At 43.5% G+C, this 17,870-nt stretch overlaps 1 protein-coding gene across 1 annotated transcript in view; it reads left to right on the top strand.

Annotated features, from left to right (window-relative positions):
• Positions 1–10,636, top strand: part of BNIP3 (BCL2 interacting protein 3) — a 79,447-nt gene extending 68,811 nt beyond the window's left edge. The window contains exon 6 of the mRNA XM_068255255.1: positions 8,709–10,636. Within this exon, the coding sequence (XP_068111356.1) occupies positions 8,709–8,754 (46 nt within the window). The 3' untranslated portion in view covers positions 8,755–10,636. The remainder of the gene's footprint in view (positions 1–8,708) is intronic.
• Positions 10,637–17,870: the final 7,234 nt, after the last annotated feature.

Here is a 17,870-nt window from a genome sequence, read left to right as displayed (position 1 = left end):
ACAAGTCAGTAGATATACGTCCTCTGTGACTCCATCTAAGCCACAAGTCAGTAGATATACGTCCTCTGTGACTTCATCTAAGCCACAAGTCAGTAGATATACGTCCTCTGTGACTTCATCTAAGCCACAAGTCAGTAGATATACGTCCTCTGTGACTTCATCTAAGCCACAAGTCAGTAGATATACGTCCTCTGTGACTTCATCTAAGCCACGACTCAGTATATCTACGTCCTCTGTGACTTCATCTAAGCCACAAGTCAGTAGATATACGTCCTCTGTGACTTCATCTAAGCCACGAGTCAGTAGATATACGTCCTCTGTGACTTCATCTAAGCCACGAGTCAGTAGATATACGTCCTCTGTGACTTCATCTAAGCCACGAGTTAGTATATCTACGTCCTCTGTGACTTCATCTAAGCCACAAGTCAGTAGATATACGTCCTCTGTGACTTCATCTAAGCCACAAGTCAGTAGATATACATCCTCTGTGACTTCATCTAAGCCACAAGTCAGTAGATATACATCCTCTGTGACTTCATCTAAGCCACAAGTCAGTAGATATACCTCCTCTGTGACTTCATCTAAGCCACGAGTCAGTAGATATACGTCCTCTGTGACTCCATCTAAGCCACAAGTCAGTAGATATACGTCCTCTGTGACTTCATCTAAGCCACGAGTCAGTAGATATACGTCTTGTAGCAGAAGCAGTGCTGTGCAGGATTGGGCTTGCTCCTGTGCACATTTCTGACACTATCTGATGCAGCGCTAATTGGTGAATGGGAATATATGTTTCCTGAGCTAATGAGATTGATTTTTACTATTAAATATTAACTATTAAATGGGCATCCAAAGTTTCGCAGGGGGCCCAGTGATGTCTAGTTACGCCCCTGCTGGGCAATCTGTAACTATGAAATAGAATAGAGCAGGATCTTCTCTGCCTGTGGATGCTTCAGTCACAGCTGATGAGTCAATATTTGAAACTCACAAGCAAATGAAATGGGGCAATGATGTTTTATTTTGTACACACACGTTTTTATTTTATACATTTACTTCCAACAAACTCCCACCAGCAATAAACTGTATTTTCCAATCAACTTTTGTGTGTTGTGACGTCACCTATATGCAGTAAGCTGCAGTATATGATGTAAATATTACACGTAGCAATCAGGTTTATGACACGTGGAACGTGTGGCATGGTGACCCGGTACACCTGGACGCTAAACTCATCTTCTGGTTAATGATTGGTGGTTTTCAGAGTTCATTTTCACCTTGTCCCTACGTAACAGTTTTTTGTTTTGTTTTAGCTTATCCCATTTTTATGGCTAATGGAGTCATCCGGGCCTAGCTGCTGAAGGGACTGTAGTCAGAGGAATGTGGAAGCTGCTATTCCTGATGTCCTCCTGCAAAAATGCTACTGTTAAGCCCCATACCAGCCTTCCCCCCCTTAAGAGTAACTGTCGGGCATAAAATCAAAAATCAATTCTTTATTTTTATCTGGTAAACAAGTAATAAGGATGCTAATCAGGCAATCCAAAAGTTAAAATCACCATTACTTTTCTTGTTTATAAATGATCATTCCCCAGTTTACCTGACTCTTATTCGGTACGTTGCCGCACAAAGGAAGTTGCAGGGCATGCTGGGTTGTCCTTTATTGCTTCTGTACATTAGTTAAGTCTGAGGGGAAATAAAGAAGCAAAAAAATACAACCCAGCATGCCCTGCAACTTCCTTTGTGCGGCAACGTACCAAATAAGAGTCAGGTAAACTGGGGAATGATCATTTATAAACAAGAAAAGTAATAGAGATTTTAACTTTTGGATTGCCTGGTTAGCATCCTTATTACTTGTTTATCAGATAAAAATAAAGAATTGATTTTTTATTTTATGCCCGACAGTTACACTTTACTGAAAAGCAGATCCCAATGCTCTTCCGGTCTGGGAGCTGCCTGCCTTAACCACTTTGCATCCAGACCTTGTTTCCCAATTATGGACCAGAGCACTTTTGACAGTTTAGCTACCGGTATGTCCTTATGTAATCAGCAATAACTTTATCCCTACATAGGACACAGAAATGAAATATCTATCTATCTATCTATCTATCTATCTATCTATCTATCTATCTATCTATCTATCTATATATATATTATAGGTTTTTTTTTCAAGATTATGCAATTATGCACACACCACTTTGCAGTTATTTATTTGTAAAAAATGTTTGGAATAATGTATGATTTTCGTTCCACTTCTCACATGTACACCACTTTGTATTGGTCTTTCACGTGGAATTCCAATAAAATTGATGCATGTTTGTGGCAGTAATATGACAAAATGTGGAAAACTTCAAGGGGGCCGAATACTTTTGCAACCCACTGTATTTGATTCTGACATAATGCTACAGAGTGCATTTTTCACTATGAACTGAGAAAATAAATTTTTTAATGGTAAAAATCTATCTCATTAGCTCAGGAAACATATATTCCCATTCACCAATTAGTGCTGCATCAGATAGTGCCAGAGGTGTGCACAGGAGCAAGCCCAATCCAGCACAGCTGTGCTTCTGCTACAAGACGTAAATCTACTGACTAGTGGCTTAGATGAAGTCACAGAGGACGTAGATATACTGTAGTGGTGGATAAAGTGGTGAAGGGGAACATAAAGTGAAACATGACATGATGAGTTAGACATGTGTATGTAAAGTGGCAAGCATACAGATACCTATGTTGTGCTTCTTTTCTTCTGTCCCTGCCTAAAAGCGTTAAAGGCCAACTGTAGCAAGAGGGATATGGAGGCTGCCATATTTATTTCCTTTTAAGCAATACCAGTTGCCTGGCTATGCTGCTGATCCTCTGCGCTCTAGTACTTTTAGCCATAGACCCTGAACAAGCATGCAGTAGATCAGTTGTTTCTGAACTCATGGTCAGATCTGACAAGATTGGCCCCATACTTGTTTCTAGTGTTATTCAGACACTACTGCAGCCAAATCAAACAGCAGGACTGTTTCCTTTATTTTTAAAAGCACTTAGTGAATGGCAGTTGCTCCATCCAACTGCCAAAAAAGCGTACGGTGAGCAGGGAGGCTGGCCAGCATCTTTGTATAAATCTTTTTCAGGGAATGTCTTTATAAAGAATAAAGGCCATACTGAGAATCCCCTATGGAGAGATGGACTAGTCCAAAATGTCAGATTTCTACTACTTACTGTACGTGACAGCAACATAGGAGAGAAGTAATTTATGGCTCATTTTACTCAGGAAGAAACATACTTCTTATTTGTATGTGTTTTTTAAATTTTAAGATTTTCCCGACAGGTCCTCCTTTAAGAGGGAGACCACACACACAGACAGCAAAGACAGCTCTTGGAGACCGGCAAGCCACTGCCTGTAAACTCACTCCTGTGACCGGCAGCCTAACCGGTCTTATGTGCGCCACCCTGTTGTAATAGCCTCTGTATTCTTCTCACTTTTAGGTTCCCTTCAACTCTGACAGGCTGAGATTAGGCAAGGCATAGAGATTTACAAACCGCTGTCAGTTCTTAGTTCTGCTCATAGTGATGACATCATGAGCAAGATGGCAGCTCCCCAAGTGGTGACGCCAAGACGATTTCCAATAGTTTTCATGCTGAAATCTATCTGCGGGCAGGCAATAGATCTTTCTGATGGTTGGATCTAGTGGCAGATCGACAGTTGTAGGGCCACCTAAAGTCAAATGCTGTTGCGTATCTTTTAGTGCAGAGAGGAAGTTCTGAGTTCAGGTCCTCTTTAAAGAACAACTATCAAAGAAACTGTTCTTCTGTAAACCCCACATACCTATAGAGCTTTTAGCCAGCAACACTAGAAAGCTCTTCAGAGGTCTTTTATCATAGCCTGTGTGAAAAAAAAATGCCTCGTTTACCAGCTGTTTGTCACAGTTTGTGTCGGCATCGGGCTAGAGGCTAGAGCCATACCATAGAGCTAGGTTTCACTTCTCTGTCACTATTCACAGAGGAATGATTAAGGCTGCATTTCCATTTGTACGGTGGTAATCGTTGCGGGAAAAATTTGCATGCGTATGCGAATTTCGCATGCGGGCCTATGCGAATTTTCATGCAAATTCGCATGGATGACGATGTGTGCGAATTTAACCATGGCAGTGCTGGTGTGGTTTTCCATTGTTTCTATGCAAATCCGCATGAAAATTCACATACCCAAACCGCATGCGAATTTCCTATTAAATACATTGTATTATTATTATTATTATTTAGTATTTATATAGCGCTGACATATTACGCAGCGCTGTACAAGTGTATATATATATATATCTTGTCACTAACTGTCCCTCAAAGGAGCTCACACTCTAATCCCTACCATTGCCATGTGTCTATATTATGTAGTGTAAGTATTGTAGTCTAGGGCCAATTTTTTGGGGGGAGCCAATTAACTTATCCATATGTTTTTTTGGAATGTGGGAGGAAACCGGAGTGCCCGGAGGAAACCCACGCAGACACGGAGAGAACATACAAACTCTTTGCAGATAGTGCCCTGGCTGGGATTCGAACCAGGGACCCAGCGCTGCAAGGCGAGAGAGCTAACCACTACGCCACCGTGCTGCTATGCGGTATGCGAATTCTGATGGCTCTGCCATGCGAACTTATTTTTTCTGCACAAAAAAACGCAAAGGAATCCTGACAAGTGGAAACAGTCCCATTCACTTGTGTTGCTATGCAAATTTGCATGCAAAAAATGCATGCAAATTCGCAATAGTGGAAATGGGCCCCTACTGTTTGTTTCTGCCCTCCCTGCTTTCTCGCAAATCATATGAGAACAGCTGAGGGATTTTTAGATACAGAGAAGGATCTGAACAGAAGGACCTGTACTTTTTCCTTACTTGGATGCTCCCCCCCCCCTCCCCCTTTCAAAATGAGATCTATATGGCTGTAAACTGTTTACACTGAGAGGCAGAGAGAGAGAGAGAGAGACGCACAGGATCAGGCACACATTGCTGCAGCTGATGAGTTATTTACACACTTATTTGAAGCTTTATTTCTGCTTTCTATCATTCTGAACACATTTTACTCCCAGTGAGGACTGTTTCTGTATGCTGCATGTGCTGGGCACAGTCCTCAATAATGAAAACTGTTCTTTGTAAATGTTATTTTCTTTACATAAAATATGAAAAGATGAGAAAATGCCATTGTATTGCTATTTGCAGCTAATTACTGGAAATATATGCAGCATTTAGAATTTTTATTAACTTTGATAGTTGTCCTTTAAGTTGCTTATTGTATTTTTTTGGTCTTTTTTGACTGCTCTAATGGAGAATTGTTTGATTTCCGAGATGAACTCCAGTAAATCAGTGCTGTGTAAGCATGTTAGTGTAACCAGATGTGTTAGTAAATAGCCCCAATTCCTGCAGGAAAGACACAGTTTATTGTAATAGCTTCTGCTGAGTCTGCTCGGTAAATAATTGATGGGTCATACATCTATCACATCTGCCTGTAGGTATAATTAAGCCTGGCCTGGACCTCTTAGGCATGGATAATGGACAATACTTCCCTGTTATCTCCTAACTGAGGCTGGCAGATTTCAACTGTTAAAGCTGATCTATCGGAGAGGAAGAAGAATCTCCTGTTACTTCTAGGGCTGGAGTTAGAGACCCTGAGCAGTAAAAATAAATGAAATTGGTACTTACCTGGGGCTTCCTCCAGCCCACTATAGGCCGCAAGGTCCCCGGCGTCCTCCTGGCTGCTCTCCCGGTCACACTGCAGACTTCACTACCGGCGACACCCGGGCCGAGTGTTGGCCCAACATTTCTTCACGCCGGCCGGCGTAACAGTACTGCACATGCGCGGTTTTCTAACACTGAACCGCGCATGCGCAGCACTGTCACGCCGTCACCGATTAAGGAAGTGTTGGGCCGATACTCGGCCCGGGTGTCGCCAGTAGTGAAGTCTGCAGCAAGACCGGGGGAGGAGCCAGGAGGACACGGGGGACCTTTGCGGCCTATAGTGGGCTGGAGGAAGCCCCAGGCAAGTACCGATTTCATTTATTTTTACTGCTCAGGTTCTCTTTAAAACGACAGTGCAGTGTTTGGTCACTACAGCCATATATGAATTACACCACCTGCTGGGAAGTTTCTATCAGAGGCGTAGTTAGGGGTTTTCAGCTACCGGGGACAAAATGTGCATGGCCACACATCAGAATTAGGTCATGGTCATGGGTGGAGTCAAAAGTTATTTAGATAGCTATATGTGCCCCCTCACCCCATTCAGATAGCCTGATGTGCCCCCTTTAAATAGCCAAATATGTGCCCCTTTAGCTAGCCATATGTGCCCCCTTTAGATAGCCTTATTCTGCTGCTGTTGACGCTTCTGTAGAGGAAGGGAGAGAAGCAGGGGCACTTCAGGCAGGCAGCGAGCCGCCTCTCATGCATGTTGGGGTGCAGCGGCTGTGCTGAGCCCCCTTACATTGCTCCGCCCGGGGACGTGTCCCCCTTGCCCACTCATAGCCTACTCTGGTTTATATTCCATTGTAAGAGTTGTTACTCTAAAGTGCCTGTGGCCCTCCAGAGTCAGTTATTACTATTATTAGGCAGTGTTCTCCCCAGAATTTTTTTCCAGCTAAGTGGCACGAAAAAGTAGCCGGGTGGGACGAGATGAGAATGCAGGGCTGGCACAACTCTCCTTACAGCATAAGAGGAGGTGAGCCGATGACAGCCGGGTGCTCACCAAAACTAGCCGGGTGGAGCACCCAGCTAAAAGAGCCTGGAGAGAACACTGTTGTGCATTTATGTAGTGCTGATATCATGAGCTCTACATAAATGCACATCATCAACCTTTCAACTGTAACAAGAGGGATATGGAACCTGCCATATTTATTTCCTGTTAAGCAATACCAGTTGCATGGCATTCTGCTGATCTATTTGGCTGCAGTTGTGTCTGAATCACACAGAAACAAGCATGCAGCTAATCTTGTCAGATCTGACAATAATGCCAGAAACACCTGATCTGCTGCTTGCTTGTTCAGGGGCTATGGCTCAAAGTATTAGAGGCAGAGGATCAGCAGGATAGCCAGGCAACTGGTATTGTTTAAAAGGAAATAAATATGGCAGCCTCCATATCCCTCTCATTAATGTCTTTCTTTTAGGGCCCGTTTCCACTATCACGGTTTCCGCCGCGATTCCGCAGAGTTTCCCCGCACATGAATCGCACGGGGAAACTCTGCCATAGGGGATAACGGCGCCGCGGACGAATCGCTTGCGGGAGCGATTCGGCCGGAACCCCCTGCAGAATTCGCGGCGGAGGCTGCGAATCCCATAGTCGGGCATGGCACGGCTCATGGGATTCGCCTGCGATCCCGCCCACCTGTTCAGTGCCCTAGTGGAAACGAGCCCTTAGGGCTATTCTACCTGTTCCTTAAGTATACACAGAACCTTGCTTCTAAAGAATGGTTACTATATAGAGATTATATTGTTGCATGGAAACTAATTTGTTTGGCATAACTTTTGTTTTGCAGGAATTTGTTGGGTATTAGAGCTGTTCGTCTCATTGAAATTTGGTGGCAGTTTATGGTTTAAAGGATACCCGAAGTGACATGTGACATGATGAGATAGACATGTGTATGTACAGTGCCTAGCACACAAATAACTATGCTGTGTTCCTTTTTTTCTTTCTCTGCCTGAAAGAGTTAAATATCAGGTATGTAAGTGGCTGACTCAGTCCTGACTCAGACAGGAAGTGACTACAGTGTGACTATCACTGATAAGAAATTCCAACTATAAAACACTTTCCTAGCAGAAAATGGCTTCCGAGAACAAGCAAGAGGTAAAAAGGGGAATTTCTTATCAGTGAGGGTCACACTGTAGTCACTTCCTGTCTGAGTCAGGACTGAGTCAGCCACTTACATACCTGATATTTAACTCTTTCAGGCAGAGAAAGAAAAAAGGAACACAGCCTAGTTATTTGTGTGCTCGGCACTGTACATACACATGTCTATCTCAGCATGTCACATGTCACTTCGGGTGTCCTTTAATGATCTGCAGCAGTGTCCAGAAACAAGCATGCAGCAAATCTTCTCAGATCTGACAAAAATATCAGAAACATCTGATATGCTGCATGCTTGTTCAGGGTCTATGGCTAAAAGTATTAGAGCCAGAGGATCAGCAGGCCAGCCAGGCAATGTGCATAGTTTAAAGTGTGGACCTGACCTCTTGCAGAGGACAAAAGGAAAGTGTAGAGAAATGCACCCTGTATGTATTTAGAGAGTTTAGCCTGTCTAATTCCCCCCTATCTGTGACTAATCACCACTGTAATTTGATCTCTCAACTGTGTCAGCTGGCTGCTTCGGCAAATAAGCTCATTTGAAATCGCAGGACATTAACAATATGTCTTGTTTCCATGAAATCAGGAAGTAGACACACTGCAGATTTATTGCAGGATTTTTACCAGTTGCAACCAAGAATTGTTTTCCTTTAGAGGTTATTATGCTGTTGCATATCTTTTAGAGCAGAGAGGACGTTCTGAGTTCAGGTCCGCTTTAAAAGGAAATAAACATGGCAGCCCCCATATCGCTCTCACTTCAGTTGTCCTTTAAAAGAGGAAACATTGAAAACTTTTATTTGTAAAAGTATAAAAAAATAAATAAATAAGTGTATTCTGTTTCTGGTTTATTATATGAAACGTATGCGAAACATGCATGTCGGCTGCCATATTGTGACCTCTCCCCTCTTCTCTTGCAGGGTTTATATTGGCAGGCGCCTGACAACCTCTACAGGTACTTTCTAGAACTGCGGAGTGGCGCCTCTGCGTTGAAGCGGGAGAGCAGCCTGGAGCTCCGGTCCCCAGTCCTCTGTATATGAGTGATATTTCTATTGTTAGTGAGGGGGGAATGGCATTCTCTGTAGCTCCATCACCATGACCTAGGCTTTCCGTCTCTGTGAACTGTAGCTGTTCCAATCATCATCAGGTCTTTTGTTTTGTACAACAGAAAAATGTGTGTGCCTGTTGTGCTGGGCTGACCGTAGTGAGTGCCTGTTGCACTGGGCTGACCATAGTGAGTGCCTGTTGCGCTGGGCTGAGAGTAGTGTGTGCCTGTTGTGCTGGGCTGACAGTAGTGCGTGCCTGTTGTGCTGAGCTGACAGTAGTGCGTGCCTGTTGTGCTGGGCTGACAGTAGTGCGTGCCTGTTGTGCTGAGCTGACAGTAGTGCGTGCCTGTTGTGCTGGGCTGACAGTAGTGCGTGCCTGTTGTGCTGGGCTGACCGTAGTGTGTGCCTGTTGTGCTGGACTGACTGTTGTGCGTGCCTGTTGTGCTGGGCTGGCAGTAGCACGTGCCTGCTGTGCTGGGTTGAGAATTGTGCGTGCCTGTTGTGCTGGACTGACAGTAGTGCGTGCCTGTTGTGCTGGACTGACAGTAGTGCGTGCCTGTTGTGCTGGACTGACAGTAGTGCGTGCCTGTTGTGCTGGACTGACAGTAGTGCGTGCCTGTTGTGCTGGACTGACAGTAGTGCGTGCCTGTTGTGCTGGACTGACAGTAGTGCGTGCCTGTTGTGCTGGACTGACAGTAGTGCGTGCCTGTTGTGCTGGACTGACAGTAGTGCGTGCCTGTTGTGCTGGACTGACAGTAGTGCGTGCCTGTTGTGCTGGACTGACAGTAGTCCGTGCCTGTTGTGCTGGACTGACAGTAGTCTGTGCCTGTTGTGCTGGACTGACAGTAGTGCGTGCCTGTTGTGCTGGACTGACAGTAGTGCGTGCCTGTTGTGCTGGACTGACAGTAGTGCGTGCCTGTTAGTAGTGCGTGCCTGTTGTGCTGGACTGACAGTAGTCCGTGCCTGTTGTGCTGGGCTGACAGTAGTCCGTGCCTGTTGTGCTGGACTGACAGTAGCTGACTGATATCAGCACCCAATCTACTGCCAATGGTAGCGAATAATCGGATTGCCTCCATACTATGCATTGTATCTTTTGCCAAGATGAAATTGTGTTTTGTTGTGATTCAGCCGATTTTTGGGTAGATGTTATTTGTGGTACTTCTTTGTTCTTAAAGAAAAAAAATTGTAGTTTAAGGAACGCTACAGTAAAATAATTTGACATTCTGAAATCTCTGTAGTCCTTCATCTAATAGCAGCAGAATAACGATTGCGTTATGCTTTGTGTTAGAAAATGCTTAAAGTTTAACCTGAACTCTTGCACAGGACAGAAGGAAAACGTAGAGAAATGCACCCTGTATGTATTTAGAGAGTTTAGCCTGTCTAATATCCCCTCATCTGTGACTAATCACCACTGTAATTTGATCTCTCAGCTGTGTCATCTAACTGCCTCGGCAGAGCAGCTACTTTGTAAACAAAGGTTGTTAACCCTATGTCTGCTTTCATGAAAGCAGGAAGCAGGAAGTAGGTAGACTACAGATTTATGAAGTGCAGATTTATTATGAAGTGACTGTTAGAAGTCTTGGCTGGTGGAAGAGACCAGGTAAGGAGGGTAAACAAGCTTGCCGATAATGAAAACGGCCTTTCTGGACATTTTCTGACACAACGTTTGTTTGGGATTTTATTCAGCTGCTATTATAGGAATGACTCACAGAATATCAAAATGGCATTATAATGGTCCTTAAACATGATCCTACGTGTTAAAACTCCCAGGAGAAAAAAAATATTTTAGTTATGAACTTTAACTGCTGTCTGTGTCCTCATTTTCTGCACGTCCCTCCTCTGCGACCCCCATGACTTTTATCTAAACCTTGATAGTCTCTGAAACAGGAAGTGAGCGAGATTCTCCTTCCTTTTATGCAAAAGGCATTGTATGTGGCCGCTTTTTGAAACAGTTATACGCGTGACTTATCCACCATTTCCTGAGCTATAAAAGCAACAAACGTGACCGTTCTTTAACTGCCATGAAATTTTGGAACTTTGCATCTGGGATCAGTGGGTTGTGCGCAAACCTGACAGTAGACCCAGCTGTAGGAAACCGTGCCAACTGATCTAGCTCTTAGGAATAGTCCCATAATCAGCTGAGGGTTAAAGCGGTCTAACACCCAGCATTTCAACTGTGCTTCAAAAGATTGCTTACACCTTAGAAACTATTATGCCAGATTTTTGTTTAAGCAGAAATTCACTGAATGGGTTAAACATGACATTTTAGTTTTGCATTTATCTAGAAATCCGCATCCCTGCTGAGCTTTAGATACAAGTGTATCTTTGTTTGGAATGCAAATAGACCTCTGAAAAGCCCGTCTGGGAAGCCCTCTGTGCTCTCTCAGAGAGGTGTTTGTTTATTTACATTGTAAATAGATACATTTGTATCTAAACCTCAGCAGGGAAGCAGATTTGAGCTAAATGCAACACTAAAATGTCATGCTTAACCCATTCAGTGAATTTCTGCTTAAAAAAAAATCTGGCATAATAGTTTCTAAGCTGTAAGCAATCTTTTGAAGCAAAGTTGAAATGCTGGGTGTTAGACCGCAATAAGCTATGGACACATGGCTGATTTGTTCAAATGACTGGTCGTCAGACCCGCGCGCAGGGCGGCCGTTCTGCCGACAGTTTCTCCGTGTGTACAGTCTATCGGCAGGCTGATAAGGCTGGTTTTGACCAACCAGCCGAGCTGCACATGGGAAAGAGGAGGAAGCCATTGGAATAGGAAGGCTGCAAACTGGTGTGGGGGGAAGGGATATTTGACATGCATGGAAAAGGAGAGAGCTGCATTTGGAAGCGTTCAGTCCTGAGTAGAAGCAGCACGTGAGGTGACTGAGGAGCTGAACTTTATGGTGGAAACTGGGTGGGGCTGCAGATGAATTGCACGATTTGTGCAGTGTACATCGTCCTTAATAATTTGTCATGTCCAGATTGAGCACAGCCCATAGCAGATTAAAAGGTAAGGGCATTTTTTAAAATAATATTTATCTAAGGAAATGGCTTGTGTAACACCGATCTAATATATTAATGTTTCAGCAAATGGATAAAGTAAGACTTCTTATATAGTAAACTACTTTTCCTGGTCCCTTGTAGTTTTCTATAAATGGATTCTAGTGTAAGAAAAAAAAAAATGCAGCTTTCCCGCCCAAAGTTGATATATGTAAATTTGGTGATGATGACGGGTACCTGACAGGTCAGCTGGAGAAGGGAATGTAGGGAAATGTAGTTTCATAGTTTACTGATAACACAGTAAAATAATAGCAAAACTTTATTTAAAATAAATCAATTGCTACCTGGAAATATTTTTTTTACAGATGTATAAGTGGGAAGATAGGTTGAATTTAGAGAGGAAGGACAGAAAACAAAATATCTATCTATCTATTTATACTGAACTTAGCACTTATTATTCTGTTTGAAAGATGTTAAATGTGCCCCACAGGAAGACTTCATTTGGTGAAAGTTAAAGTGGAACTGAAGATTGTGCTAAAACAAAGTGATTCACTTATCTGGGCCTTCTGCCAATCCCTTGCAGCCTTCCTGTCCCACGCCGGTCCTCTCCCGCCGTCAGTTACTTTCATTACAGTCGACTTGTAAGGCAACGGCAACTGCGCATCTTTTTCCACGTTCCAGCCCGCAGCAGCGTCCTGCGCTGTCAGCCCGCACCAGCGTCCTGCGCTATTGGCGCAGGATGCTATTGTGGCTGGAATGCGGAAAAATATACGTGTGGCTCAGGGTGTGCAGTTGCCGTTGACTTACGAGTTGACGTAAAAACAAAAGTAGCTGGCGGCGGGAGAACGGAGGATCATGGAGGACCGGCGCAGGACAGGAAGTCTTCATGGGGCTGGCAGAAGCCTCCGGTAAGCGAAACACTTTGTTTTAGCACAATCTTCAGTTTCGCTTTAAGGCCTCCTTTTCACGGACTGCTGAACTGTGTGCTCAGCAAGCAGTTATCAGGCAGCAGTGAGCAGTTACTAGGCAGCAGCGAGCAGTTATCAGGCAGCAGTGAGCAGTTGTGAGAGTTTGAGAGGCATTTCACTGCCTATAAACAGTCCGTGGAAAGGAGGCCTAACTGTTTAAAAAATACCCCTTTTAATATATGCATATATTTCAAAAAAAGAGAATCGGTCGTTTGGATACCTCAAGCACAATGCAGCGGCCATGTTGGATGTTCTCCTGGGGTTTGGCTAGCACCGAATTCCTATTTGTGTACCACCACTTTTGGATGCATATATGTTATTGATATCACTTTCCCACAATGATCCTGTTATTTATAAAACTCCTATGATAATATGACAGGTTCTCTTCTGACAGAAGGGCTGGTGATAGGGACAGGGATCCTCCCTCTCTTTTTTTCTTGGTCTCTCTAACCTGACCAGACATCTAACAGCCATTATTTCCCCGTACAAATCTAATGACCTGTCAATTACTGCTGTGAAAAAGTGACTGTCAGAAATCTAGTCTGGTGGAAGAAAGCAAGCAAGGAGGGGAAACTCAGACTCCCTAGGGATTATTTTTTTAGGATCCCAGAGTTTTATTTTTCGTGTATTCACTTAAACAAAAGTAGGTTTAATGTTGAATTGTCTCAGCTGAATGCAGTCTTTCACACAGTCTGGCTCTAAGCCAAAATACATGAACTATTGACCCTGATCTACCCCCTGCCCCCAGAACCGTATTTTCCAGGCAATAGTTTTATGGCTGTAATTCCTAATCAGAGAAGGTTATGCTATATAGTCCCACTGGAGAGAAACTGCCACTTGCATACCTGAATGTTTAACTCTTTCAGGCAGAAAAAAAGGAACACAACCTTGTGTGCTTGACACTGTACATACACACACGTCTCATGTCACTGGAGGTACCCTTTAAAGGACAACTGAAGTGAGAGGGATATGGAGGCTGCCATATTTATATCCATCTAAGCAATGTCAGTTGCCAGGCCCTCCTGCTGATCCTCTGCCTCTAATACTATTAGCCATAACCCCTGAACAAGCATGCAGCAGATCAGGTGTTTCAGACTTTAAAGTCAGATCTGACAAGACTTAAAAGAAAATAAATATGGCAGCCCCGTATACCTCTTACTTCAGGTCCCCTTTAAGTTATCCTGAATTGCATTTGAATAATGTGAACGGTAAAATACACAATCAGAGGATACCTACGCTAACAATGCATTACAAGGTAGTTTTCTGTTGCAGAGCTACACAGGACATATCAGGGCCCTTTTCCAATATGAAATACGATTGCGTTTCAATTTCCACTATGCGATTGCTATCGAGCTACAATGCTCAGTATAGTAGAGCTCAATGGCATCCAAAATGCGGCAGGACGACGATTGCGCTTGGACCAAAATTGCGAGGCAATCAGATTGCACTAATGGAAATTGCTGCTGCCGTTTCCATTAGTTTAATGTACCTTGCGTTTCACAGGGTAGTAGAAAAAGGCCCTGAGAGCAATTTCTAAATTGCAATCGTAAATTGCTAGGGTTGCTACTTTTTCATAAGAATCAATAAAAGTATTTTTCACTATAGTAATTTGATTTGCAAATCGCATTTGCTGTCTGGCATGATTATGCAATGCGAATAAAAAATTGCAATCGCTGGCATTTGTGATTTCTAGTAGAAAAGAGCCCTTTCGGTTGCTTGGAGAATCGGCCCGCAGTCTCTCCTCTTGGACCTTTCAATCTTCCCACTTAATCCATAAAGTGTGATAGCCAAAAAACTTCATCAAATATATAATTATCTTAGCAAACTGTATTACATGGGCACGCCTGTGCTTACAGTAGTCTGGCATTACTCAGGACATGCTCAGCAGCTCTGCATGTTGGATTGTGAAAGCTGCCTTGCTTTGCCTCTCAGTCGCTAGCGAGATGGGAGCGATTCCTTCTGTGCCATATACGCAGAGCCAGCATCCCGACGAATGTGAACAGCCCGCCTTACTGTGAAGTTAATGCATCATTGTAGCAAACCGTTAAAACCCTCCACATGCAAAGGGATGTTTTACTTCCTGCTGTATTAGGAAAAAGCGAGGCAAAAACAAGGAAGAGGATTCTGCATCTTTTACCTCCTAACAAAAAAAAGTAATATTAGCTGGAGGTAGAAAGTTAACGTATAATGGCGTTAAGTAACAAGATGAGTCGATGTAAATCTTCTTGTAACTTTGAATCTCAGTCCAGCTTTTGAAGCCCAGTCCAAATTGCCAGAAACTGCATGTGATTGGTTCATTCTTAAAGGATACCCGAAGTGACATGTACCATGAGGAGATAGACATGTGTATGTACAGTGCCTAGCACACAAATAACTATGCTGTGTTCCTTTTTCTCCTTTTACGCCTGAAAGAGTTAAATATCAGGTATGTAAGTAGCTGACTCAGACAGGAAGTGACTACAGTGTGAGTGTAACCCTCATTGATAGGAAAGAGATAAAAAGGGGAATTTCTTGCTCTCAGAAAGCCATTTTCTGCTAGAAAAGTGTTTTATAGTTGGAATTTCTTATCAGTGAGGGTCACACTGCAGTCACTTCCTGTCAGGACTGAGTCAGCCACTTACATACCTGATATTTAACTCTTTCAGGCAGAGAAAAAAAAAAAAGAGAAAGAAAAAAAGGAACACATCATAGTTATTCGTGTGCTAGGCACTGTACATACACATGTCTATCTTATCATGTCACTTCGGCAAATTCTTTAAAGGACAACTGAAGCAAGAGGGATAGAGGCTGCCATATTTATTTCCTTTTGGCTGTCCTGCTGATCCTCTGCCACTAATACTTTTATCCCTAGACCCTGAACAAGCATGCAGCAGATCAGGTGTTTGACATTATTGGCAAGATTAGCTGCATGCTTGTTTCTGGTGGAATTCACACACTGCTTCAACTAAATAGATCAGCAGGACAGCCAGGCAACCAATATTGTTTAACATGGAAATAAATATGACAGCGTCCATAATTTGCCGGTCTCTGGAACTGATGGAAATCTAGAATTGTCACTGAAGGTAACCACAGATTGTGTACTCTGCCATCAAACGCTAAACTTATCTTACAGGGTCTTGTCCAGGTGGGAAGTTTGGACAACAGCCCCCTCCCTCACCATGATTTGTAAATGGGTAACGTTAGTGGTAGTTTAACACTGGGGTGTGGCATTGCATTATAACAAACCGAAAACTACCAAAAGCATTTGCGGTAGCATGCAAAAGTAGAACACTAACAAAAAGGCAAGACACTATATATGCACCTTTATGCTGATATGATGTGCTTGCACTTCAATGTGCCCCTTCTGTGTGCGGAAACGTGCGCGCCTCTGGAATTCGTTGCATTGCAGCGCAACCGATGTCCGGCAGTTCAGCCTCCCAGCCAGTCGGGATTGAATTAAAATGCAGCAAAACGGCGTTTGGAACACCATACTGTTTTCCCTAAACTAAGACATCCCCTGAGAATAAGCCCTAGCATGCTTGAAATATAAGACCTCCCCCGAATAGCAGCAGCCCACATGACACCAGTAAGTCACGCTCAATACAAAGCCTAGATACAGGACAGCAGCATAATAATGTTCTACAGTCCTGTATATGTGTGTCAGGCAATTTGTGTTTTTGTTGGAGCCAGTCCTCCTGATCTGTCGTAATGTGATAAGCGTCAGCAGAACTTCACCTCTTCCCAGGACACACAGTTTATCCTATCATAGCTCTAGGGAGCCTGACAGAGTTCTCTGCCTGCAAGAAATAGACTCTTACCCACATGATCAGCAGAATCAATTTCTTGTAATTGAGAGCCAATATCTGCCAACCACAATCTCTGTACATGCTGCTTGTGTTTCAGCCTGGCATGCAGAATATACATTTTGTATAGGAAAACTACCAGTGTTTCCCCAAAAAATAAAACATCCTCTGAAAATAAGCCCTAGCGCATCTTTTGGAGCAAAAAATTAATATAAGACAGCGCCTTATTTTCGGGGAAACATGGTACATGTCATCATTTGACATGCAGTGGTGACACTCGGTGGTAGAAAACTGTGACGTTGCGTCTATGCATGGCCACATTCAGATGGGACTCGGGGGAACTTTTTGGACTCGGTATGTTGCAGAATAATTCTGAATGCATGCAATGCTATGGGCCTGTTCACAGTACTGTGTTGTAACTGAGGCCCCGTTCACATCACAAACGCGGATGGCCATGTGTGCGGAACGCAACGCGTACAAACGCACGCCATCCGCGTTTGTGTGCGTTGCGTGGCTGATCCCATCACTGAAAAGTGAATGGGACAGCCACACGTTTTTACAAAAAATGCATGCAGCATGCGTTCCTGGACCGCACAGGTCCGGAACGCATGCAGTGTGAACATCAGACATTGCACTATATGCACTGTCTGATGTTGTGCGTGTCGGGCCACCCGCACGCGTTTCCAAAACGCGGCTGGAAACGCGTGCAGTGTGAACGGGGCCTTATCGTGTTATTCTAACTCGTTCAACGCAGGCTTTGTATTAAAGTCTATGTCCAGTCTCCATTGCAGTTCACAGTCTTTATAAGGGGTGCATTGTTACATGCAGGGTGTAAATCCAGCTGAATCAGTGAATTGGAGACAATTCTGAAACGTACTTTACAATGCTAGCTTACCAGTTATGGGTCGCATGCCAGTTAAATGAATAGCCCGCTCACCTTGCAGCGCTGTAGTCCCTGGATCAATGCCCAGCCAGGAGACAAGCTGCGTGTTGTTTTTATGTTCTCCCTGTATCTATCAGGGCTTACTCCATTATCTCAAAATCACACTATTCTGGTTAACTGGTCCTAGTCTATGGAAGCCATGATGTGTGAGCCATACTTGGATTGTGGGTACTGTCAGCCCTATTTAAAGTGAAACCAAATTGAAAATAAACTGATGTGATAAACAATTGTATTTATCCTCCTACTCCTAAAAATGACAATTTTAGATATCCCATGTTTTATTTTATATTTATACATTTACAAAGTAGAATGAATGTTTTGTTGCCTCTGCTCAATGGCAGCCTATTAAGTG

Source organism: Hyperolius riggenbachi, chromosome 10 (assembly GCF_040937935.1).
Source record: "Hyperolius riggenbachi isolate aHypRig1 chromosome 10, aHypRig1.pri, whole genome shotgun sequence".
NCBI classification, from domain to species: domain Eukaryota; kingdom Metazoa; phylum Chordata; class Amphibia; order Anura; family Hyperoliidae; genus Hyperolius; species Hyperolius riggenbachi.
Note: the sequence above shows the minus strand (reverse complement) of the source record. Positions and strands in the feature narration are given on the sequence as shown.